General features: G+C 45.4%; 1 protein-coding gene across 1 annotated transcript; it reads right to left on the bottom strand.

Annotated features, from left to right (window-relative positions):
• Positions 1–1,567: 1,567 nt before the first annotated feature.
• On the bottom strand, positions 1,568–24,101 carry LOC143817773 (uncharacterized). The gene is made up of 6 exons (XM_077299250.1): positions 23,292–24,101; positions 3,996–4,070; positions 3,781–3,870; positions 3,468–3,684; positions 3,215–3,374; positions 1,568–3,103 (listed from the first exon to the last, which is right to left on the bottom strand). Exons 1-6 carry the CDS (start codon positions 24,099–24,101, stop codon positions 2,095–2,097), a joined length of 2,361 nt encoding a protein of 786 aa, XP_077155365.1. The 3' UTR covers positions 1,568–2,094.
• Positions 24,102–24,964: the final 863 nt, after the last annotated feature.

The raw sequence follows: 24,964 nt of genomic DNA, 5'->3' as shown, positions 1-24,964 counted from the left end.
TGGGTTTGATGACATGCAACTGCTTTTTTTCTGTCATTGGTCATTTTGAATGTTATATTACACGCTGCAGACAATACTGCGCTGCCATATTGCGCACTATTTTCTGCAGCATGTAGTTTTGGTTTTCTTGGCGGACATTCCACTGCTTTATTTAAATGTCATTGCTGATATTGAATGTTAGATAACAGACTGCAGAAAATACTGCGCTGAAATATTGCGTTGCATTTTCTGCTTTTTTTTTTTTTGTTTTGTTTTTTGGGTTTGATGACATGCAACTGCTTTTTTTCTCTCATTGCTCATTTCGAATGTTATATTACACGCTGCAGACAATACTGCGCTGCCATATTGCGCACTATTATCTGCAGCATGTAATTTGGGTTTTCTTGGCGGACATTCCACTGTTTTTTTACACTGGTTTCATGCTGGTTTTATTGGGTGTCCCGTCCTTAAAAAAAAAATAACAGTGCCATATTAAAACTTGTTGGTCTGTGCAATTTTTTCTAACATTTTTTTTTTTTTTTTTTTAAAGTTTCCTAGCTACGGGTGAATCTATGACTTCGCTCCATTATCAGTTCAGGCTGGGCATTTCAACTATCTCTGGAATAGTGAAGGACACATGTCGGGCTGTTTGGACCACTTTGCAACCAGAGTATATCCCCCAACCATCCATGGAAATCTGGTTGCGAAGTGCTGAAGAGTTTCTGCAAATTTGCAATTTCCCTAATTGTGTGGGTGCAGTTGACGGGAAACATATAAGGATTGCGAAACCGGCAGGAACAGGATCGGAGTATTATAATTATAAGAAGTATTTCTCCATCGTCCTTATGGCTATTGCAGACGCCAACTGCAGGTTCCTTGCCGTGGACATCGGAGCATATGGACGGTCCAACGATTCGCAAGTTCTTAAAAACTCTCCGATGGGTCGTTGCCTTTATGGAGAGACCTACGATTTCCCGCCAGCCACACCACTGCCAGGAACAAATGACCCAGCCCTGGAATATGTTTTTGTAGGTGATGAAGCCTTTCAACTGTCGCCGCACCTACTGAAACCGTACAGTAGCCGGAACTTAAACCATACCAAGCGGGTCTTTAATTACCGGCTTACTAGAGCACGAAGAGTAGTGGAGTGTTCCTTTGGCATATTGACGGCGAAGTGGCGAGTTCTGCTGACGGCTATCAAGCTGAAAACAACAACTATAGACGAGGTAGTTAAAGGGAACCTGTCACCTGAATTTGGCGGGACCAGTTTTGGGTCATATGGGCGGGGTTTTCGGGTGTTTGATTCACCCTTTCCTTACCTGCTGGCTGCATGCTGGCCGCAATATTGGATTGAAGTTCATTCTCTGTCCTCCGGAGTACACGCCAGCGCAAGGTAATATTGCCTTACACAGGCTTGTACTATGGAGGACAGAGAATGAACTTCAATCCAATATTGCGGCCAGCATGCAGCCAGCGGGTAAGGAAAGGGTGAATCAAACACCCGAAAACTCCGCCCATATGACCCAAAACTGGTCCCGCCAAATTCAGGTGACAGGTTCCCTTTAAAGCCTGTGTGGTGCTCCACAACTTTGTCCTGTCAAAGGAGCCCGTTTCTTTGGATGATGAAGAGTTGGAGACCACCTTGTGGGACTACCGCAGCAGCTCGGTTCGCTCTACAAGTTCAGTTACAAGGATGAGGGACCAGTTTGCCGATTATTTTGTCTCACCTGTCGGGCGGATCCCGTGGCAAGACATGATTGTGTAACCTGTTTCCCATGTGTAACCTGTTTCCCATGTGTAACCTGTTTCCCATGTGTTTTTTTTATGTAAAAAAAGTGTTTCAGCCCCCCCCCAAAAAAAGGCCCAAAAGCGTGGTTTTCTTGCTAGTAAAACCATTATGTTATACCTTTTACATGTCTGGTGTTTGTTTTTATTAAACCTTTTTTTATTATATTACCTTATTAAATCCACACACACACAAAGAGTAGAATTGTAATCAGAAATTTATTTTATCTTTTTTTTTTTTGTTTTGCAAAAAAAATATATTTTTATTTTCCAACTTTTTTTTTGAAAAATTTGAACATTTTTTATAATATTATTTACATTAATAACACTTTACAAATTTTCAAAGTGTTGGGTGGAGATATGAGAGGAGGAGGGGCAGGAAGGTTGGACCACGTCGATAGGTGGGGAAACCCTACTTGTTTGGGGTGCAGTGGAAGGGGGGGTTAAACCAAGAGGCTGACCAGATGGGGGTGGTGTTGGGGTAGGGGGAAGAGAAAAGTTGAGTAAGGAAAACATTGGGGAAGTAATTTGGTCTGGGGGCCGGGATTGTTGTGGGGACTGGGTCGGGTATTGTGACTGGGTAGGGTAGTGGGACTGGCGTGGGGTTTGGTAATGGTGCTGGTGTGGGGATTGGAGCTGGTTTTGGTAATGGTGCTGGTGTGGGTATTGGGGCTGGGTTTGGTAATGGGGGGTATGGTGTGGAAATGGGGCCTGGGGTGGAATTGGAGTGGAGGTGTGGGGAGGTGTGTGGGTCGATTCATTAATGGCCTGCAGTGCAGCATTATGGCAGGTATTCATTACCCGCATCTGTTGCTCAAAAGAAAGCTTCTCCATGCTCATGAGCATGGATTGGAAAAAAAGATTGGCCGGATCGGGACTTACAGCTGAATGCAGCCTATCCAAGCGACTGCTGGTTTCACGGCTTGTTTCACTGATGCGTGACTGCACCATGTTGAAACCAGCAGTCACTTGCTCTCCCAAAATTTTGAAAGAGCCTTGGAAGGATGCATTCAGGTGTAAGAACTCAGGAGCATAGCTCCTTTCCTGACCCCTCTGTCGCTGCCGCCACGAACCTAATGGTGGTGTCGAGGTGGCAGGATCAGAGGGGTGGGGTAAAGGGAACGCTAACTGTTCAGCATCAGATGCGAGCAATGAAGCCTGCAATAATGCTCCACTGCTTGGGGCGGATGAAGTAGAGGGGTCAGAGGAGGGGACAGAGGGGTCAGAGGAGGGGACAGAGGTGTGGGGCCTACCGACGTGGCCCTCAGTGGCGGACTCAGGAGGGATCGCTCCAGAGGGCGCAGAGGAAGATGCAGGCGCCCGGTGGCTGGAGAAGGTGCTGTGAAAGAAAAAAAAAAAAAAATTAATACATTGGAATGAAAAAGCCCTGACTGAAAGCAAACTAAGTAGACAGGTTAACATGGTTATTAGTGGGCTGTAGAATACTTACACTCTGCTTAGCATGGTTCGCCTCAGGAAGGAGAGGGCCTGGCCATATTTATATTTGCTCCTCTTCCTTCCTGCAGAGCCACTCGGGGCCTTCATCTCATCGTTGAATTCCCTCTTAAAGCGATCCCTCAGTGACCGCCACCGCTTCCTAATCTTTCCAACTGTGAAGACAAGAATCAAAAGAAAAAACAAAAAATTGGTAAATGCAATACATTACAGTCAGCTCAAAACATCACTGGAAAGTGAATACTTACCTAGTTTGCTCTGCTGCTGAGGATGAAGGCTCTCCCGCCTTGGAAACAGGTTGCGACACACTTCGTCCCAGAGCCGACGGGTGACACCGGTATCAGCATGCCTGCGGTCAGCCATGTTCCACAGCGGCTCCCGCTCGCGAACCTCCTCGATGAGATTCTCAATATCAATGTCGTCATCATCATCATCATCCTCTTCTGCGGGAGCACGCTGTGAAGCCTGTGCCAAAAAAAAAAAAAAGGAAAACAAACAAATTAGTACACTGAAACACTAAAGTACCAATAGAATACCCCTCCCAAAAAAAAAAAAACTCACTGATGGCCGACCGCGGCGACGAGTCCGCCGACTCTGGGAGTGTCTGGGAGAGCCTTCAGCGGCAGCAGCAGGAGCAGCAGCAGCAGCAGCCTGAAATAAAGGAAACAAATTCTCAGTAATGTAGGCATATATTTTCTGTGTTTAGTTATGTATGAAAATCTGTTTTGTGTATGGTGCAGTGTGATGTGCGAAAAAACTGTTTCACCACTACTTACACTTGGTTCCTCCTCCACTAGCATCTCTCCACCCGTCTCGCCCCCTTCTGACAGCTCCTCATCTGATTCAGCTTCCTGTTGAAACATAATTTATGCATGTGGTTAGACATCAAAATGTAATTTTAAAAAACCAAAAAAAAATAAACCCATTTTTTGCGTTAACTTTTACCGATACACGCTGTTGCTGTGGAGGAGGGCTGTCAGAAGAGGACATTGTTTTGTGGTCCTGGTGGGCAGCGGCTGTGGTCCTGGTGGGCAGCGGCTGTGGTCCTGGTGTTTCTGTAAGTTAGGCCGGGGTCACACTAGACCGTAATACGGACGAGTGCTATGCGATAAAAAATCGCATAGCACTCGGCCCAATGTTAATCTATGGTGCAGCTCCCATCATCCGATATTTTCTCCACCGTATTTCGGATCCGAGGGAACTTGCAGCAGGCTGCGATTGTCAGCGTATCTCGGCCGAGACTCGCCAATGAAAGTCTATGGGTGCGAGAAAAAATCGGATTACACACGGACCATGCGTGTGCATTGCGAGAAATACGCAGCGGTGTTCTATAGAAAAGCCGGTAATTCAATTGCCGGCTTTGCATTTCTCCTTCACAAACCCGACAGGATATGAGACATGGTTTACATACAGTAAACCATCTCATATCCCCATTTTTTTTGCATATTCCACACTACTAATGTTAGTAGTGTGTATGTGCAAAATTTCAGCACTGTAGCTGCTAAAATAAAGGGTTAAATGGCGGAAAAAATTGGCGTGGGCTCCCGCGCAATTTTCTCTGCCAGAATGGTAAAGCCAGTGACTGAGGGCAGATATTAATAGCCAGGAGAGGGTCCATGGTTATTGGCCCCCCTGTGGCTAAAAACATCTGCCCCCAGCCACCCCAGAAAAGGCACATCTGGAAGATGCGCCTATTCTGGCACTTGGCCACTCTCTTCCCACTCCCTGTAGCAGTGGGATATGGGGTAATGAAGGGTTAATGCCACCTTGCTATTGGAAGGTGACATTAAGCCAGATTAATAATGGAGAGGCGTCAATTATGTCACCTATCCATTATTAATCCAATTGTTTGAAAGGGTTAAAAAACACACACACACATGATTTAAAAGTATTTTAATGAAATAAACACAGCGGTTGTTTTAATATTTTATTGCTCTCTCATTCCATTTTCAGACCCTCGCTTGGCAAAACAATAAACACACAAGATACATACCCTCTCTGATGAACTGTCACGTCCCACGAAGTAATCCATCTGAAGGGGTTAACTAATATTACAGGCAGAGCTGCGATAAACCACTCGCTCGTGCCTGTAATCCCCGGGTGCTGAAAGGAAAGCAGTGATCTATACTTACATTCAGTCGCGGTGATGCGCCCCTGCTGGATGTTCTCATGAACTGCAGCCTGGGAACTTTTTCCCACGCTCCAGGTCATATGAGGACATCCACCAGGAGGCGCATCACCACGACTGAAGGTAACTATAGGTCATTGACCTACATTTCCTTCAGTCGCGGTGATGCGCCCCCTGGTGGATGTCCTCATATGACCTGGAGCGTGGGAAAAAGTTCCCAGGCTGCAGTTCATGAGAACATCCAGCAGGGGCGCATCACCGTGACTGAATGTAAGTATAGATCACTGCTTTCCTTTCAGCACCCGGGGATTATAGGCACGAGCGAGTGGTTTATCGCAGCTGGTGCCTGTAATATTAGTTAACCCCTTCAGATGGATTACTTCGTGGGACGTGACAGTTCATCAGAGAGGGTATGTATCTTGTGTGTTTATTGTTTTGCCAAGCGAGGGTCTGAAAATGGAATGAGAGAGCAATAAATTATTAAAACAACCGCTGTGTTTATTTCATTAAAATACTTTTAAATCATGTGTGTGTGTGTTTTTTAACCCTTTCAAACAATTGGATTAATAATGGATAGGTGACATAATTGACGCCTCTCCATTATTAATCTGGCTTAATGTCACCTTCCAATAGCAAGGTGGCATTAACCCTTCATTACCCCATATCCCACCGCTACAGGGAGTGGGAAGAGAGTGGCCAAGTGCCAGAATAGGCGCATCTTCCAGATGTGCCTTTTCTGGGGTGGCTGGGGGCAGATGTTTTTAGCCACAGGGGGGCCAATAACCATGGACCCTCTCCTGGCTATTAATATCTGCCCTCAGTCACTGGCTTTACCATTCTGGCGGAGAAAATTGCGCGGGAGCCCACGCCAATTTTTTCCGCCATTTAACCCTTTATTTCAGCAGCTACAGTGCTGAAATTTTGCACATACACACTACTAACATTAGTAGTGTGGAATATTAAAAAAAAAGGGGGATATGAGATGGTTTACTGTATGTAAACCATGTCTCATATCCTGTCGGGTTTGTGCAGGAGAAATGCAAAGCCGGCAATTGAATTACCGACTTTTCACAGATATCGCGCTGAATGAAATATAAATACAGAATATATATATATGTGTCTCAATGACATATATATATATATATATATATATATATATATATATATACTGTATATATGTTTTCCCGAACATTTGAGCACATAAATCCATTAGATGTCGGTTTTGCAAGCCTGCGAGAAAATCTCGGCATACGGATGCCATACGGATGTCACACGGATGTCACACGGATCATTTGATGCGAGGAAATCGCATCCTCGCACTGCACACGGATCACTGTTTTTGAAACATTTGTGCGATTCTCGGCCGTGAAAAACGGACCGTTTTTTTATACGTTAAGTGTGTCCCCGGCCTTAAAGAGACACTTGCAATCTGCTCGACACATTGAAGTAGCAGATTGTGGGTCTTCAAAACTTACTTCTAACACTTAGCTGTGGTCCTGGTGGGCAGCGGCTGTGGTCCTGGTGGGCAGCGGCTGTGGTCCTGGTGGGCAGCGGCTGTGGTCCTGGTGTTTCTGTAAGTTAGGGTCCCTTTCCACTTGCGAGATAAAAAACGGTCCGTAATCTGGACCGAAAAAACGGATGGAACGTATGCGATTTTCATGCGAGTGTCATGCGAGTACAATGCGATTTTTAATCGCATCATCCGTTTTTTATAATCGCATCATCCGTATGACATCCGTATTACTGTCCGATTTGTACGCACCGGTGTCCTTTGAAAAGCCGGCAATTCAGCGCGGTGTACAGTAAAATCACACTGACAGGTTAGAATAGAGTAGATATATACACATAGAATAGGTATATATACATATATATATGTCAGTGAGACACCTATATACAGTGCCTACAAGTAGTATTCAACCCCCTGCAGATTTAGCAGGTTTAATAAGATGCAAATAAGTTAGAGCCTTCAAACTTCAAACAAGAGCAGGATTTATTAACAGATGCATAAATCTTACAAACCAAAAAGTTTTGTTGCTCAGTTAAATTTTTATAAATTTTAAACATAAAAGTGTGGGTCAATTATTATTCAACCCCTAGGTTTAATATTTTGTGGAATAACCTTTGTTTGCAATTACAGCTAATAATCGTCTTTTATAAGACCTGATCAGGCCGGCACAGGTCTCTGGAGTTATCTTGGCCCACTCCTCCATGCAGATCTTCTCCAAGTTATCTAGGTTCTTTGGGTGTCTCATGTGGACTTTAATCTTGAGCTCCTTCCACAAGTTTTCAATTGGGTTAAGGTCAGGAGACTGACTAGGCCACTGCAACACCTTGATTTTTTGCCTCTTGAACCAGGCCTTGGTTTTCTTGGCTGTGTGCTTTGGGTCGTTGTCTTGTTGGAAGATGAAATGACGACCCATCTTAAGATCCTTGATGGAGGAGCGGAGGTTCTTGGCCAAAATCTCCAGGTAGGCCGTGCTATCCATCTTCCCATGGATGCGGACCAGATGGCCAGGCCCCTTGGCTGAGAAACAGCCCCACAGCATGATGCTGCCACCACCATGCTTGACTGTAGGGATGGTATTCTTGGGGTCGTATGCAGTGCCATCCAGTCTCCAAACATCACGTGTGTGGTTGGCACCAAAGATCTCGATCTTGGTCTCATCAGACCAGAGAACCTTGAACCAGTCAGTCTCAGAGTCCTCCAAGTGATCATGAGCAAACTGTAGATGAGCCTTGACATGACGCTTTGAAAGTAAAGGTACCTTACGGGCTCGTCTGGAACGGAGACCATTGCGGTGGAGTACGTTACTTATGGTATTGACTGAAACCAATGTCCCCACTGCCATGAGATCTTCCCGGAGCTCCTTCCTTGTTGTCCTTGGGTTAGCCTTGACTCTTCGGACAAGCCTGGCCTCGGCACGGGAGGAAACTTTCAAAGGCTGTCCAGGCCGTGGAAGGCTAACAGTAGTTCCATAAGCCTTCCACTTCCGGATGATGCTCCCAACAGTGGAGACAGGTAGGCCCAACTCCTTGGAAAGGGTTTTGTACCCCTTGCCAGCCTTGTGACCCTCCACGATCTTGTCTCTGATGGCCTTGGAATGCTCCTTTGTCTTTCCCATGTTGACCATGTATGAGTGCTGTTCACAAGTTTGGGGAGGGTCTTAAATAGTCAGAAAAGGCTGGAAAAAGAGATAATTAATCCAAACATGTGAAGCTCATTGTTCTTTGTGCCTGAACTACTTCTTAATACTTTAGGGGAACCAAACAGAATTCTGGTGGGTTGAGGGGTTGAATAATAAATGACCCTCTGAAAAAACTTTTCCCAATTTAAAAAAAAAATAAACAAAGAAATAACATTCTTTTTTGCTGCAGTGCATTTCACACTTCCAGGCTGATCTACAGTCCAAATGTCACAATGCCAAGTTAATTCCAAATGTGTAAACCTGCTAAATCTGCAGGGGGTTGAATACTACTTGTAGGCACTGTATGTATATTTATATTTAATGCAGCGCTAGATAGCATAAAAGCCGCTAATTCAATTGCCGGCTTTTAATTTCTCCTTCACAAACCCGACATGATATGAGACATGGTTTACATACAGTAAACCATCTCATATCCCCTTTTTTTTGCATATTCCACACTACTAATGTTAGTAGTGTGTACGTGCAAAATTTGGGTGCTGTAGCTATTAAATTTAAGGGTTAACTCGCGGAAAAAATTGGCGTGGGCTCCCGCGCAATTTTCTCCGCCAGAGCGGTAAAGCCAGTGACTGAGGGCAGATATTAATAGCCAGGAGAGGGTCCATGGTTATTGGCCCCCCCATGGCTAAAAACATCTGCCCCCAGCCACCCCAGAAAAGGCACATCTGGAAGATGCGCCTATTCTGGCACTTGGCCACTCTCTTCCCACTCCCTGTAGCGGTGGGATATGGGGTAATGAAGGGTTAATGCCACCTTGCTATTGTAAGGTGACATTAAGCCAGATTAATAATGGAGAGGCGTTAATTATGACACCTATCCATTATTAATCCAATTGTAGGAAAGGGTTAAAAAACACACACACACATGATTACAAAGTAGTTTAATGAAATAAAGACAGCGGTTGTTGTAATAATTTATTGCTCTCTCAATCCATCAGGAACACCCTCGCTTGGCAACATAATAAACGCACAAGATACATACCCCCAGATGTCAGATCACGTCCCACGATGTAATCCATCTGAAGGGGTTAACTAATATTACAGGCACGAGCCCTGCTAAATGCAGCTGTGCTCGTGCCTGTAATTCCCCGGCGAATGAATGAAATGTAGGTCATTGACCTACATTTCCTACAGTCGCGGTGATGCGCCCCCTGGTGGATGTCCTCATATGACCTGGAGCGTGGGAAAAAGTTCCCAGGCTGCAGTTTATGAGAACATCCACCAGAGGGCGCCTCACCGCGACTCAATGTAGGTACAGATCCTGCTTTCCTTTCAGCACCCGGGGGATTACAGGCACCAGTGAGTGGTTTATCGCAGCTCGTGCCTGTAATATTAGTTAACCCCTTCAGATGGATTACCTCGTGGGACATGATCGGACATCAGAAGGTATGTATCTTGTGCGGTTATTATTTTGCCAAGCGAGGGTTTCCTGATGGATTGAGAGAACAATAAATTATTACAACAACCGCTGTGTTTATTTCATTAAACTACTTTTAAATCATGTGTGTGTGTTTTTAACCCTTTCCTACAATTGGATTAATAATGGATAGGTGACATAATTGACGCCTCTCCATTATTAATCTGGCTTAATGTCACCTTACAATAGCAAGGTGGCATTAACCCTTCATTACCCCATATCCCACCGCTACAGGGAGTGGGAAGAGAGTGGCCAAGTGCCAGAATAGGCGCATCTTCCAGATGTGCCTTTTCTGGGGTGGCTGGGGGCAGATGTTTTTAGCCACGGGGGGGCCAATAACCATGGACCCTCTCCTGGCTATTAATATCTGCCCTCAGTCACTGGCTTTACCGCTCTGGCGGAGAAAATTGCGCGGGAGCCCACGCCAATTTTTTCCGCCATTTAACCCTTTATTTCAGCAGCTACAGCGCTGAAATTTTGCACATACACACTACTAACATTAGTAATGTGGAATATGCAAAAAAAAGGGATATGAGATGGTTTACTGTATGTAAACCATGTCTCATATCCTGTCGGGTTTGTGCAGGAGAAATGAGAAGCCGGCAATTGAATTAGCGGCTTTAATGCTATCTAGTGCTGCATTAAATATAAATATACATATATAGATGTCTCACTGACATATATATATGTATATAGACACATTCTATGTGTATATATCTAGTCTATTCTAACCTGTCAGTGTGATTTTACTGTACACCGCGCTGAATTACCGGCTTTTCAAAGGACACCGGTGCGTAAAAATCGGACAGAACTCGCATGGTGCGAGTGCTGTGCGATTTTTTTCTCGCACCCATTGACTTGCATTGGCAAGTCTCGTCCGAGAATCGCAGCAATACGCAGCATGCTGCGATTTTTTTCTCAGCCGATCCAGATTTTTCTCAGTCCGATTTCGGCTGAGAAAAAAATCGCAAATCAAAAGACACCTATTAACTAACATTGGTCCGAGTGCAATCCGATTTTTTATCGGATTGCACGCGTCCGTTTTCCTCGCAAGTGGAAAGGGACCCTTAAAGAGACACTTGCAATCTGCTCGACACATTGAAGTAGCAGATTGTGGGTCTTCAAAACTTACTTCTAACACTTAGCTGTGGTCCTGGTGGGCAGCGGCTGTGGTCCTGGTGGGCAGCGGCTGTGGTCCTGGTGGGCAGCGGCTGTGGTCCTGGTGTTTCTGTAAGTTAGGCCGGAGACACACTGGTGCGAGATACGGCCGAGTCTCGGTGGTTACAAGCAAGCTGTGGCACCTGCACTCCGGAGCGGAGCGTGCAGCTGCATAGCAATACATGGAGCCGCACGCTCCGCTCCGGAGTGCCGGTGCCACAGCTTGCTTTTAACCACCGAGACTCGGCCGTATCTCGCACCAGTGTGTCTCCGGCCTTAAAGAGACACTTGCAATCTGCTCGACACATTGAAGTAGCAGATTGTGGGTCTTCAAAACTTACTTCTAACACTTAGCTGTGGTCCTGGTGGGCAGCGGCTGTGGTCCTGGTGGGCAGCGGCTGTGGTCCTGGTGTTTCTGTAAGTTAAAGAGACACTTGCAATCTGCTCGACACATTGAAGTAGCAGATTGTGGGTCTTCAAAACTTACTTCTAAGGCTGGGGTCACACATGGCGTAAGACAATACGCCACGTATTATACGTCCGTACTACGGCCGTAATACGGAGAAATGTTCCCAAAATAGTGATCCGTAGTCAGGGTGTGTCAGCGTATTTTGCGCATGGCATCCTCCGTATGTAATCCGTATGGCATCCGTACTGCGAGATTTTCGCGCAGGCTTGCAAAACCGACATCTAATGGATTTATGTGCTCAAATGTTCGGGAAAACATATATACAGTATATATATATATATATATGTCATTGTGACACATATATATATATTCTGTATTTAGATTTCAATCAGCGCGATATCTGTGAACAGCCGGTAATTCAATTGCCGGCTTTTCATTTCTCCTGCGCAAACCCGACAGGATATGAGACGTGGTTTACATACAGTAAACCATCTCATATCCCCTTTTTTTTTGCATATTCCACACTACTAATGTTAGTAGTGTGTATGTGCAAAATTTCAGCGCTGTAGCTGCTGAAATAAAGGGTTAAATGGCGGAAAAAATTGGCGTGGGCTCCCGCGCAATTTTCTCCGCCAGAGCGGTAAAGCCAGTGACTGAGGGCAGATATTAATAGCCAGGAGAGGGTCCATGGTTATTGGCCCCCCCGTGGCTACAAACATCTGCCCCCAGCCACCCCAGAAAAGGCACATCTGGAAGATGCGCCTATTCTGGCACTTGGCCACTCTCTTCCCACTCCCTGTAGAGGTGGGATATGGGGTAATGAAGGGTTAATGCCACCTTGCTATTGGAAGGTGACATTAAGCCAGATTAATGATGGAGAGGCGTCAATTATGTCACCTATCCATTATTAATCCAATTGTAGGAAAGGGTTAAAAAACACACACACACATGATTGAAAAGTATTTTAATGAAATAAACACAGCGGTTGTTGTAATAATTTATTGTTCTCTCAAATCCATTTGCAGTCCCTCGCTTGGCAACATAATAAACGCACAAGATACATACCTTCTGATGTACTGTCAGGTCCAACGATGTAATCCATCTGAAGGGGTTAACTAATAGTACAGGCAGGAGCCCTGCTATAATGCAGCTGTGCTCCGTGCTTGTAATCCCCGGCGAATGAATGAAATGTAGGTCATTGACCTACATTTCATTCATTCGCGGTGAGGCGCCCTCTGGTGGATGTTCTTATGAACTGCAGCCTGGGAACTTTTTCCCACGCTCCAGGTCATATGAGGACATCCAGCAGGGGGCGCATCACCGCGAATGAATGAAATGTAGGTCAATGACCTACATTTCATTCATTCGCTGGGGATTACAGGCACGGAGCACAGCTGCATTAGCAGGGCTCCTGCCTGTAATATTAGTTAACCCCTTCAGATGGATTACATCGTTGGACCTGACAGTACATCAGAAGGTATGTATCTTGTGCGTTTATTATGTTGCCAAGCGAGGGACTGCAAATGGATTTGAGAGAACAATAAATTATTACAACAACCGCTGTGTTTATTTCATTAAAATACTTTTCAATCATGTGTGTGTGTGTTTTTTAACCCTTTCCTACAATTGGATTAATAATGGATAGGTGTCATAATTGACGCCTCTCCATCATTAATCTGGCTTAATGTCACCTTCCAATAGCAAGGTGGCATTAACCCTTCATTACCCCATATCCCACCGCTACAGGGAGTGGGAAGAGAGTGGCCAAGTGCCAGAATAGGCGCATCTTCCAGATGTGCCTTTTCTGGGGTGGCTGGGGGCAGATGTTTGTAGCCACGGGGGGGCCAATAACCATGGACCCTCTCCTGGCTATTAATATCTGCCCTCAGTCACTGGCTTTACCGCTCTGGCGGAGAAAATTGCGCGGGAGCCCACGCCAATTTTTTCCGCCATTTAACCCTTTATTTCAGCAGCTACAGCGCTGAAATTTTGCACATACACACTACTAACATTAGTAGTGTGGAATATGCAAAAAAAAAGGGGATATGAGATGGTTTACTGTATGTAAACCACGTCTCATATCCTGTCGGGTTTGTGCAGGAGAAATGAAAAGCCGGCAATTGAATTACCGACTTTTCACTAACAGCGCTGCGTATTTCTCGCAAGTCACACTGCTGGTCCGTGTGGAATCCGTATTTTTCTCGCCCCCATAGACTTTCATTGGCGTATTATTTGCGCAATACGCTGACAAACGCAGCATGCTGCGATTTTGTACGGCCGTAGAACGCCGTATAATACTGAACCGTAATATACGGCTAATAGGAGCAGCCCCATTGAGAAGCATTGTGCCGTATGTAATGCGAGTTTTACGTACGCAGTTTTTGCGCTCTTACGTACGTAAAACACGCATGTGTGACCCCAGCCTAACACTTAGCTGTGGTCCTGGTGGGCAGCGGCTGTGGTCCTGGTGGGCAGCGGCTGTGGTCCTGGTGGGCAGCGGCTGTGGTCCTGGTGGGCAGCGGCTGTGGTCCTGGTGGGCAGCGGCTGTGGCTGCGGTCCTGGTTTATCTGTTAATATGTATAATGGATCTATAGTTAGACCACCCCCTGAACTAGGTAATGTTCAATGATAAACACCCTACTGAAATGATGTCAGAAATGTTCATACAGGTGAACAACAAAAACCCCCAAAAAGTTGCACGTTATACCATTCATTTCCATGTCCCAAAAAATAAAATTTTAAAATGTTAACACTATGAAAAAATATATTTGACACATTTTATTTAAAAAAAATAACCTCCCCCCCCCCAAAAAAAAAAACAAAAACTTTACAAGTTAACCTTTATTAAAAAAATGAGCCCTCAACCAACCCTGTATTGCATGTGTAACCATTGGTACATACACCAGTTTTAAATTTACCTTTATGAAATAATACTACGGACATTTTTTTAAAACACATTTTATTATTATTATTTTTTTTCTCTCTTTTTTTAAAAATCACAATTAGGAGCTGACATGCTCTTTATTTTAAATACAAGTACTTCAACTGCTAATGGTTATAACAGTAATTAAAATAAAATCAACACTTTTATTAAATAGAAAAACCCCACACTCACACATTCAAACCACAAGCTGCAGACCGCTAGACTTTTTTAAAAAACACATCAGATTTAAAAAAAAAAAAAAAAAAAAAAAACACATTTAAACCACATGCTGCACAGACCACTATACAGTCCATACATCAGAAAAAGGCAAATAACCAATTACAGCATGGACAAATGCACATGCAATCAACAAGACGTACACAAAAAACATGCATGGTATGTTTCCACATTCCGGATTGCATCAGAATTTGGTCAGGATTTCCCATCAGTATTTGTAAGCCAAAACCAGGAGTGTAAAAATTAGGTAAAGTATAATAGGAAAACAGGCACACTTTTGATTTTATCACCCACTCCTGATTTTGGCGTACAAATACTGATGGAAAATCCTGACCACATCCTGATGCAATCCTGCACATGGACACATACCCTCCCACATGAACAGGCATAAAATTGGCAAAGGCATAATATGGTGCAGGCACATGATACAAAATCACACAGCCGTAAAAAAAATACACACATACACATGCACGCACATAGCTTTATGCAAATACACATATGTACAACAAAGGCAGAAAGGTGAACCCAATCAGAAGACGCATACACACACACACACATACAAAAGGCTGACAATCCTTTGGCTGAAGCAGCAGGTCTTCACAGTGGCTGGAATCAGGCTGCATCTGGACTCTAGCATGGCACTGGCTGGTGCAGGACGATGGCAGGCCTCAGGTTCTCTTCAGGTTTTAAGCTCTTTCTGTAGTCAGTACCTCATATACACACACAAATGCACAGGCACACAGATGCACACAAAAATTGCAATACTCACACTGGCTCTATGGTGGCTGGCTCCTGTGGCTGGAGTCCTGTGGCTGGCTCGGGTCTTGTGGCTGGCTGGGGTCCTATGTCTGTCTCCTGTGGCTGGCTCTATGGTGGCTGGCTCCTGTGGCTGGCTCCTGTGGCTGGCTGGGGTCCTGTTGCTGGCTGGGCTCTTGCGGGCAGTCTTCTCTCTGGCTCTTGCTGGCAGTCTTCTCTCTGGCTCTTGCTGGCATATGTGGGGTTGAAGGCCCAGGCCAGGTTTATATAGATTTGGGGGTGTCTGACCAATTGGCAACAAAATACTTCTTCTGAGCATGCTCAGTGTAAAAAAAACGTATTGCAGCGCTGTATTGCGTCGTACGACGTGTCCCGACGCATCCGTCGCTCATAGGCTTCCATTGCAGCCAACGACGTATGCCGCAGGATGCGTCGCGACACGTTTTTTAGGCGGAGACAAAAAACGTTACAATCTACGTTTTTTTGAGACGACGTGTCGCCAAATTTCGACGCATCCGTCGTAAAACGTACACGACGTATGCCAATCCGTCGCCATACGTCGCCAATACAAGTCTATGGGGAAAAAACGCATCCAGCAAAAAGTTTTGCTGGATGCGTTTTTTCTGAAAAAAGACGTTTTGAAACGTAATGCAGTTAACGCTAGTGTGAAAGTAGCCTAAGACCAGTATATGTGCATCCAGATCTGCTCTTCCGTGCACCGCTGCTCACAAAATTCACCATTTTCAGATGTGCTCTTCATACCTGTTTGCTAGAACTGGAACTAATGTACCAAGCTGACAGACAGCTGCGAGCCACAATTCATGGGACCACGAGCCACATGTGGCTCCCGAGCTACAGGTTGGGGACCCCTGATTTAATGCGTTGGTTTTCATTGTTTTTAAAGTGATTTATGAAAAATTTGATATATCTGCCAATGACAGAAACTCTTAAGACTGTTTTCACACTGCGTTGTGGTGCCTATTTGTTGGTCCCGTCAAGAGTTACTTCCAAACCTCCAGCAAAACAGGATTCGGGCATATGTGACAATAGGGCCATAGACTTTAACGTTGCCAAAAGAGCGAACTTGTGCTCTGTCATGCATCATTTTCAGATGTGTATGCCTACTAGAGGCGGATACTCAGATGTAATAAACTGCCCAAAGATGATGCACAACAGAGCACACGCTTGTTCTGTCGGCATCAACATAGTCTATGACCCTGTCAGAGCATATGCCTGAATCCCATTTTGTGGTTGGTTTGAATATTTGCCCCGACAGGACCAAAGAACGGGTGCCACAACGCAATGTGAAAACACCACAATATACATTTCCCCTTTCCACTGATATGCTCCACCTCTGCACTCTCAGTAAGCATTATCAGAAAGTAATCACCTCTCCTATGTACTATACAATGAGCCCAACTGTAATCACTCCCCAGCACCTTATCTCATAGTCTTCTATGCTCACACATACGCTGTAGTGCAGGCTATCACTCATGATGCAGGGGACTGATCACAGCACACTCACTGTATAGGGAGCGGTAACTGGAATAATCACACCCTTCACCGTCCCAGTGAGTGGCTGCAGAGCGAATATAACTTCATTTTCTCCCTGTAGTCACTGATTCAATAATCCTGCCAAACATGACTAACTTGATATTTACCTGCAGATTACGACTTTCTTTTAGCAATTCACATTTTTGTTTCAGAGAAACAGGTCACTGAGAGAAGAGTGATCTGTTTGTCAGTGATAGGAAGCCGGCTGTGGGTGGTGAAAGAGGTTAATGGGTGAAAGAGCTCTCTCATCCTATCCTGTGCTGGGGCGTGCTGTCAGTGCTTTGACTGACAGCTCGTTTGACCTATCTGACTGGGAGAGATTTCCACAGGTGCTCCCTCTTCTTGGTAATTGCCCTGCTACTTAGGTGAGCTGTCTAGCACAGGTCATGGCCAGTCAAAAGCTTGTTCTAAGCTTGTGCTCTCTGGTGCGTGTTCGCCTGATCCCTGTGCTGTAAGTTCTGATCTTCTGCTGCTGACCTTTGGACCATGTTCTGACTACCCGTTTGTTATTGCCTCAATGCTTATCCGCTATTTCTCTGGTATTCTGATCCTTGCATGTGACCTGACTTACGACTTTGTATTTTCCCTTTGTTTACTACGTACTCTTTTGGTATTGACCCCTGAACGCCTGACTTCGCTGACTCACGGCCTGTCCATGGATTGTGACTAGCGTCACACCCTGTACTTGCAGCTCTATAGCATAAAAATTAGTTAAGTACATTTTTAGCAAAAAGGTCAAGCAAGAGGCCATGAATTACTTATATTACTTATTTTCTAGCATTAGAAGCCCTTTTAACACAATGTCTTAATCGTGCTTATCTTAACATTCGTTCAACTAAGGCGATGGTTTGTCACACATTTTCTCACAATAATCATAATTTCCTTACATATGTTTTTTAGTGATGTGAAAACTCCGATGATGGGGCTTGATAGTAAACTGACCTTCAAAGCCTTTTTTATCACCTAAGATCAAAGTGTCGAAATACATACATAAGACTGAAATACATCAGTCATCACTTTCAAGACTTTACGCCGAGGGCATTCAGATGTATTATTCACACAGATCTTTCCGAATAGATTTCAGGTACAAAGCTTTCTATGTACTAGAATATATTGTATGAATTTGTGAGTCAAAACAAAAAGAGTGCATTGCCTTGATAATCGCAATCCATTGACTACTTGCATGAGACTCTATATCTCTATTTATGTCTTTGTAAATAAACCGATTCTATTGTGTATAAGAGTGGATGCATGGCAAACATCAGATACTTGCACTTTTAAAGAGTTAGAGTTATTCCCAGTTTAGCAAGTTATACTTTATCCACAGAATTGAGGAGGCTTAGTGATTGTCAGGGGTCTGGTCATAGGGACCTTCATGAATCCTGAGAATGGCTCTATGGAACCAAGGAACCAGTCTTAAATGAAGTGGCAGAGTACATGCTCACCCTTCATTCCGTTTATTGTGTATGAGACTGCCAGAGAAAGCCACAGTTGGACCCCCAGAAATCAGTAAGTTATCCCTTATGTTATAACTTACTATCTTCGTGATAACCCTTTAAACTACACTAAATAAGAGATATACTAAGTGTCGGACCTAGATTTCTTGAACCCTCAAAATGAGACAGTTGTGAGAGCCCAATCTATAAATATACAGAACATGCTATCATTGCACACACACCAGAATTGTCTTAAAGGGAACCTGTTACCCCCAAAATCGAAGGTGAGCTAAGCCCACCAGCATCAGGGGCTTATCTACAGCATTCTGTAATGCTGTAGATAAGCCCCCGATGTATCCTAAAAGATGAGAAAAAGAGGTTAGTTTATACTCATCCAGGGGCGGTCCCGGTCCAGTCTGATGGGTGTTGTGGTCCGGTCCAGCGCCTCCTACCTTCATCAGATGACATCCTCTTATTGTCTTCACGCTGCTGCTCCAGCGCAGTCATACTTTGTCTGCCCTGTTGAGGGCAGAGCAAAGTACTGCAGTGCGCAGGCGTCGGGCCTCTCTGACCTTTCCCGGCGCCTGCGCACTGCAGTACTTTGTTCTGCCGTCAACAGGGCAGACAAAGTACGCCTGCGCCGGAGTCGCTGCGAAAAGACAAGAAGAGGACGGCATCGCAAGAAGATGGGAGGCCCAGGACCGGACCGCGATGCCCACGTACCGGGACCGCCCCTGGGTGAGTATAATCTAATCTCTTTTTCTCATTTTTTAGGTTACATCGGGGGCTTATCTACAGCATTACAGAATGCTGTAGATAAGCCCCTGATGCTGGTGGGCTTAGCTCACTTTCGATTTTGGGGGTAACAGGTTCCCTTTAAGTGCTAATAGATTATTTGGCATCAGACCATAAGAAATAGACCCTGATGACTAGTGATTGGCTCCACTGTCATCTCCATATGAGTTTCTTTTTACTGGACATTTGGGTCTTATTATTGTGCCAGAGCCCGGCAGATCCTCTCTTAAGCTGACCATACACATTAGATGACTGCTGAGAAAACAATATTTCGGCTGATAGTTAGGCCGAATTCATCTTGATCATCTCTTGCATACACAAGAGTATTCATTCAGCTGAGTGCTCTTGTGTTCTCTTCGAGAAAGCCGCCGACTGACATCTCTCTGAGAGAACATTGGCAGTCTGAAATGAGACACTCACGATTGACATAACCCCCAACAATCAGCTGGTCATCGTCCCCATACACATTAGAGCAATGTTTCCAAAACTCCAGATCTCACGGTACCCCACAGGTCATGATGTCAGGATTTCCATAGTGTTGCACAGGTGAGAAACATCTTGTTGCCTTGAGGATACTTCCACCACCTGTGCAATACTAAGGAAATTCTGAAATCATGACATGTTGAGGGCCGTGAGAACTGGAATTTGAGAAACACGGCTTTAGAGTCAAAATCGATCAATATCGGTGGGATTGGCTAACATTTCTCCAATGTGTATGGGGGCTAAAGACTAGTGGGACTGACCTCTACTAATAATACCTTATTCATATAATAGTTTCAATCGGTAAATCCCAGTGTGGTAATATGAACATAAGATATGTCAAACATGGATCTGATATTTTTTACTGCAATAACATCATATAGAAACATAAACAATCTTCTATTACCCACAGTTGATAATTACTGCAACCAACTAAATTCAGTGTTGAACGCTCTCCAATGTTCTGTTCCTACCCTCTTGATGTAAATCGTGGATAAGGATGGTAAGAACAGATTTACAAGCTATCTTTTAAAAAAAGAGGTCTTCCTGCCAATACCATGTCCAGTACTATGTGATTTCTCATCCTACACAATAACATTGTTCCATAAACGTGACTTAAGGTCATCTATTAACTAAACTGACCATCCCAGTCTGTTGAAATAATGATGATGTACAACCGGCACAGTGACTGCGCATTCCTGCCATTTGGCGATTTAATTGAAACTGATAGAGCCGCTCATCTGACTGAGCTTGGAATATATTAGCAGGAAGAATAATATAGTTCAAGGGTAATCATAACATTGATAATACTTCTGAGAGAGTGCCATTGTAATGAACTAGAACAAAGCCAATAGAGATGACAACATAAAAACTCTTCTCTTCTCCCTTCTGAATAACGCTAACTGGGCTAGTTATTGTTCCTTGGACATACAAAGACAACACATAAGTAAGTGGACACCTTGATTTTCAGACAATGTGTTTTATTTTAAAATATCCACTTGATACAAATGCCAGACATACATATTCAAACTGTCGTCCCACTGCATGCTCTCTTCAAAGCCTTAACCTGGTCAGGGCGTGAGACTGAAATAGGAGAGACTTTGTCTGTCTGCAGATCCTTTAAGCATCTGTAATGGGCCACACATGGTATAGTGGTAGCATCTTTCGAACACCAGCATATATACGGTCTTCAAGAATAGGTCATACTGTATATGGAGTACTTAAAGGGAATCTGTCAGAAAGCTTTTGCTACCTCATCTCAGAGCAGCCTAATGTAGGCAGTGTTGGACTTGGAGGTGCAATCCAGCTAGTTGGAGCGCCCCCAGACGCAGGGCCGCAGGGTACTCGGTACCGGGCCTCTCTGGCTCTGTCTTGGGGTCGTCACGGTAGCTAGACCCAGTCCGTGACCCTGCTAAGGGGCGTCCAATGAAAGATGTGGTGATGGTGCGTGGTGCAGGTCGCGATGAATAACGAGGACACAGGGTTGCAGTCTCTTTACCTCTTTACTAAAGGCTTCAGGATCCTCAATCCAGAGTACTGCTAACAGGGCTGGCTGACACCGGCCAGTCCCATGGCACATCCAGAGTTTCCTTTGCAGGTGGAACTCAGTGCCTACCTTCTAGTGCCTGTGTGTTGTAGTACCTCCCTGCTGAGCACCACGGGATAGTCCTCACAACTGTTGTGTCTGTATCTGATGTTCTTTCTCTGATGTTCTTTTCTCACAACTATCTGATGTTCTTCTCCGTCCCCCAGATGATATGGATAGGACGCACCCGTATGACGGGTAGGCCTGGAGTTCTTCCGGGACCCTAGCGTCGCCCCTCTCCCACAATTGCCCCCTATGTCTGCTTAGGTGATTTAGGTGAGACAGCCAACCTAAAATTAACTGTCCTGCCACTGTTTGAAGTATTGCTTGGAGCCTAATACTTCCTCGGCGTTCCGGCTACGCGCCTCAGTAGGATGTTGCCTCGATCTTACGGCACCACTCCTACTGGCTTTATCTCCTTTTTGCTGCGATCTCGTTTCTCACTTCTCCACGATAAACCACGCTTCTTTTCCTTTCTTAAGATGCCGCCGCATTCGAGTGCAGGCGCGGCTCCGTAACGTTCTGTTCTGTTCGCTAGGCCACTGTCAGGATCCCACCCCTGACAGAGACCCCCCTGAATCTTCCCCCGCAACACCCTCTGCCACAGGATGTTGCCTGGTTCCAACCCAGTCAGCTTCTGACTAACTTCCTATCCAGCCCCCAGTTTTACCAGATTGTGAGGAGTGGCCTAATACATAGAACCCTTTGCTCCCCCTGGTGGCCAGAATGTGAAGTGTAAAGTGTGACTGTGATACCTGGTCAGGTGAACTCCTTAAGTGCCATCAGACATACCATCACTCCCCTTAGCGGCGGAGCATCAGTACTGCAACGACCAGGACTCTGGGGTGCTGCACTCCCCCCCCCCCCCCCCCCGGTTAAATCCAGTACTCCCGGACTGGGAAGAAAACAACTATACATGTCAGCAAAAGACATACAAATTTTGAAATGCAATGAACAAGTAATAATAACAGTGCTTCCCTTTATGGGAGGTGAGGACTCTTGAACGTTACAAACAAAACATAGTTAAATATTTTGAATAACATACTATAAATAACTTCTATTACCCAGCCGGGTATTCTACTAAATGCAAATTCTGAACAATAATTTAACTTTGCCTTTAAGGACGTATAAGCTGAACCCACTAAAGGCTTACTATAAAACTCTAAAATATAAATTAACTTTTTCTTTATTTTTCTCTTCTAAGTGCAACATTTTCTTTTTACTCTCTGATTTTTCATATGCAGGACCGCCTGTCTATCTGCCCAGGCCTACTGCCTCTTAGTACAGGATCACTGAGCCATCTCTCTATGGCTCCCAGGAGGACTCACTCACTAACCCCTAAGGGTTTACTTCCTGTCCTCAATCTCCAGCAACATTATCAAACATTCTCTATAACTAACTAACTACATATTACTTCTATGTAAAACATTATTACTGTCTACTTTTTTTTTTTTTTTAAGGCAACATTATACTTTAAGTGCAACTAGTGAACGTTCCCTTTAAGAGGGAACCAAGTCTCTTTGAAGTAATGCAGACTCTCTCTATCTGCAAGTCCAGTTAAGGTAAGAGCTTCCATGCTGTACTCAGGAACAGTCTCTTCACAAAGCTCTCCTTCTTGTAAAACCAGTAAAGGGCACCTTTAAGAAGGTGCAAACTATTTACAATACAGCTTGTGAACCATTCACCGTCCATGATTCGGCAGTCTTTGTAACATTGTGGAACAAAAGCGAAAAGGAAAACAAAAGCAAAAATAAAAAGCAATAGGGATCCCGGGTAAACGAAGGGATCCCTTTAAGAATAACCCTAGTAGGGTATTAGCAGCAGAGATCACGGAATACAAACAGTTAACGAACTATATACACTTTCAGCAGCTTAGGCTTATAAATCAGGAGGTGGTTTCCACCAGGGCTTTACCTCACAGGTAGCCCTCTGGGGCTTAGGGAGGCTTGGCCCCCCATCCACCCCCCTCAGCCGAGGACAGGTGGTGCTCACGGTCACACGTTGGGTTGAGACCGCCGGATGATCCATGGCGCAGGCAGTAATCGGCCCCTCGACAAGGGGTCCAGTCTTCTGGGCCTCAGGGGTGACCGGAAGAGATGCGCACCGCTGGACATCATGAGCCCTCCAACCAGTCCCTCGCTGCCACCGGGTATAGACTACAGCATCTCCAGGCTGCAGGTCGCGGTCCACATCGATCATTCCGTGGCAGGGTTCCACTTTGCCCCTGGCAACATGTACCTTCAGCGGCTCCCCGATCTCCTGAATAACCCCTCGTCCTTCCTGGGAGTTGAAGGTAATCACTACGCCCCACTTCGGCGGAGGATCCTGCACTTCGGCTCTCAAGTTGATCACGGACACTAGTTGGGCTTCCCTCTCCTTCCTCTCCCGCCACGCGGCCACCAGGCGCCGCTGGTGCTCCATCCATGGCATCAGCTTCAGATCCCGCTCCCGCGGTTCACGGCCCGGTGATGGGGTCCGTGAGTCCTGCGCGGTAGGGTCAGGTGAAGAAGGGAACGCAGGGGACAGGCGAACCTCTGCAGAGTGGACCAGCCAGGAACTCACCCGGGCGTGGGCTTCTCGGCACCGCTCCTCCTGCCGGGCTTCGGCCGCAGCCACCCATTCGTCCGGCGAGCGGCTACTGGGTCCTCCTCTCACGTGCAGCTCTGCAGCGGCCAGCGCCCGCTGTAGCGGTGGGTACTGGCTTGCTCCCACCGATGTGGGCTGGCGCCGGGTCGAGTCGTCCCCACATGGCTGCTTGGAGGCCGCCATGTCTGTCCCTTCTTTTTGGTCATCTTCCCACATTCTCTTTCGTGGGCGGCCCCGTCTCCATGGTCTCCACCTGTTGTGAACTATACTTTTTGGCTCCCTCTTGTGGTCACTAGTGATTTGGCACTTGGATTGTCTTTTACCAGGTTGGTGCTCACCTGCTTCGTTAGGCCTGGGGTGTTGCTATTTAAACTTCCTGGATTCTCAGTCCAGTGCCTGGCATCGTTGTAATCAGTTCACTTCTGTTTGCTCCTGTCTTCAGGTCCTGGTTCTTTGCAAGATAAGCTAAGTCCTGCTTTCGTACTCTTGATCATTTGCATTGTTCATATTTTTTGTCCAGCTTGTACAATATGTGATTCCTGTTATTGCTGGAAGCTCTAGGGGGGCTGATATTCTCCCCCCACACCGTCAGTCGGTTTGGGGGTTCTTGGATATTCAGCGTGGATATTTTGCAGGGTTTTTTGCTGACCATATAAGTCTTCTTACTATATTCTGCTATTAGTCAGTGGGCCTCTCTTTGCTAAATCTAGTTCATTCTTACGTTTGTCTTTTCTTCTTACCTCACCGTTATTATTTGTTGGGGGCTTGTATTACTTTGGGGTCTTTTCTCTGGAGGCAAGAGAGGTCTTATTTTCCCTGATAGGGGTAGTTAGTTCTCCGGCTGGCGCGAGACGTCTAGGACCAACGTAGGCACGTTCCCCGGCTGCTGTTAGTGTTTGCGCTAGGATCAGGTATATGGTCAGCCTAGTTACCACTTCCCTATGAGCTGGTATTTATGTTTTGCAGACTTTGCTGTAATCTTTGAGGTTCCCTGCCATTGGAATCATAACACCACCCTCCAAAGAGAATGAGGAGGCGGACCTCAGCCGCTGACGGACACGTCCTCAGGATACAGCAAT

This window comes from Ranitomeya variabilis, chromosome 3, assembly GCF_051348905.1.
Source record: "Ranitomeya variabilis isolate aRanVar5 chromosome 3, aRanVar5.hap1, whole genome shotgun sequence".
NCBI classification, from domain to species: domain Eukaryota; kingdom Metazoa; phylum Chordata; class Amphibia; order Anura; family Dendrobatidae; genus Ranitomeya; species Ranitomeya variabilis.
Note: the sequence above shows the minus strand (reverse complement) of the source record. Positions and strands in the feature narration are given on the sequence as shown.

Excerpts from the sequence above, each read along its gene's own strand:
- LOC143817773 (XM_077299250.1), bottom strand. The coding sequence starts at position 24,101 with ATGTGGGAAGATGACCAAAAAGAAGGGACAGACATGGCGGCCTCCAAG. Across the intron at positions 3,685-3,780 it reads GTCGCCGCGGTCGGCCATCA|GCTTCACAGCGTGCTCCCGC; the intron begins GTGAGTTTTTTT and ends TTTTTGGCACAG. Across the intron at positions 3,104-3,214 it reads CGAACCATGCTAAGCAGAGT|CACCTTCTCCAGCCACCGGG; the intron begins GTAAGTATTCTA and ends TTTCTTTCACAG.